Source organism: Austrofundulus limnaeus, unplaced genomic scaffold, assembly GCF_001266775.1.
Source record: "Austrofundulus limnaeus strain Quisiro unplaced genomic scaffold, Austrofundulus_limnaeus-1.0 Scaffold5802, whole genome shotgun sequence".
Lineage (NCBI taxonomy): Eukaryota > Metazoa > Chordata > Actinopteri > Cyprinodontiformes > Rivulidae > Austrofundulus > Austrofundulus limnaeus.
In genome coordinates this window covers 1,782-2,182 of record NW_013958204.1, presented here as the reverse complement: position 1 = coordinate 2,182, position 401 = coordinate 1,782, and the positions used below count along the sequence as shown (strand labels likewise).

The following is a 401-nucleotide window of genomic DNA, read 5'->3' as shown; positions in this document are numbered from 1 at the left end:
GGCATGCCAAATATCCGTGGACTGAAGATTTGGCTTCTCTTCCCAACAATAGGCAAGCAGTAGAAGCTACATTTCTCAGGACAGAAAAACAGTTGGCAAAGGATCCAGAGTGGAGATTGGCCTATGCTTCACAAGTCCGTGAAATGGTTGATCGCAAAGCTGCAGTGAAACTGTCCAAAGAAGTACTACAAGAATGGACTGGGCCAGTGTGGTATATAAGTCATCTGATTGCACTAAATCCACATTCCATATCTACTCCAGTGAGGCTAGTGTGGAACAGTAGCCAGAAGTACAGAGGTCTGAGCTTAAATGACATGCTGATTAAAGGCCCTGATGTTTTAAATCCAATTAGAGCTGTCCTGCTGAGGTTCCGGGCGGGTGTCTTTGCTGCTCTTGGTGAC

At 45.9% G+C, this 401-nt stretch overlaps 1 protein-coding gene across 1 annotated transcript in view; it reads left to right on the top strand.

Annotated features, from left to right (window-relative positions):
• Positions 1 to 6: 6 nt before the first annotated feature.
• Positions 7 to 401, top strand: part of LOC106512335 (uncharacterized) — a gene marked incomplete in the record, with an annotated part of 2,170 nt that continues 1,775 nt past the window's right edge. The window contains 1 exon segment of the mRNA XM_014000977.1: positions 7 to 401. Within this exon segment, the coding sequence (XP_013856431.1) occupies positions 144 to 401 (258 nt within the window).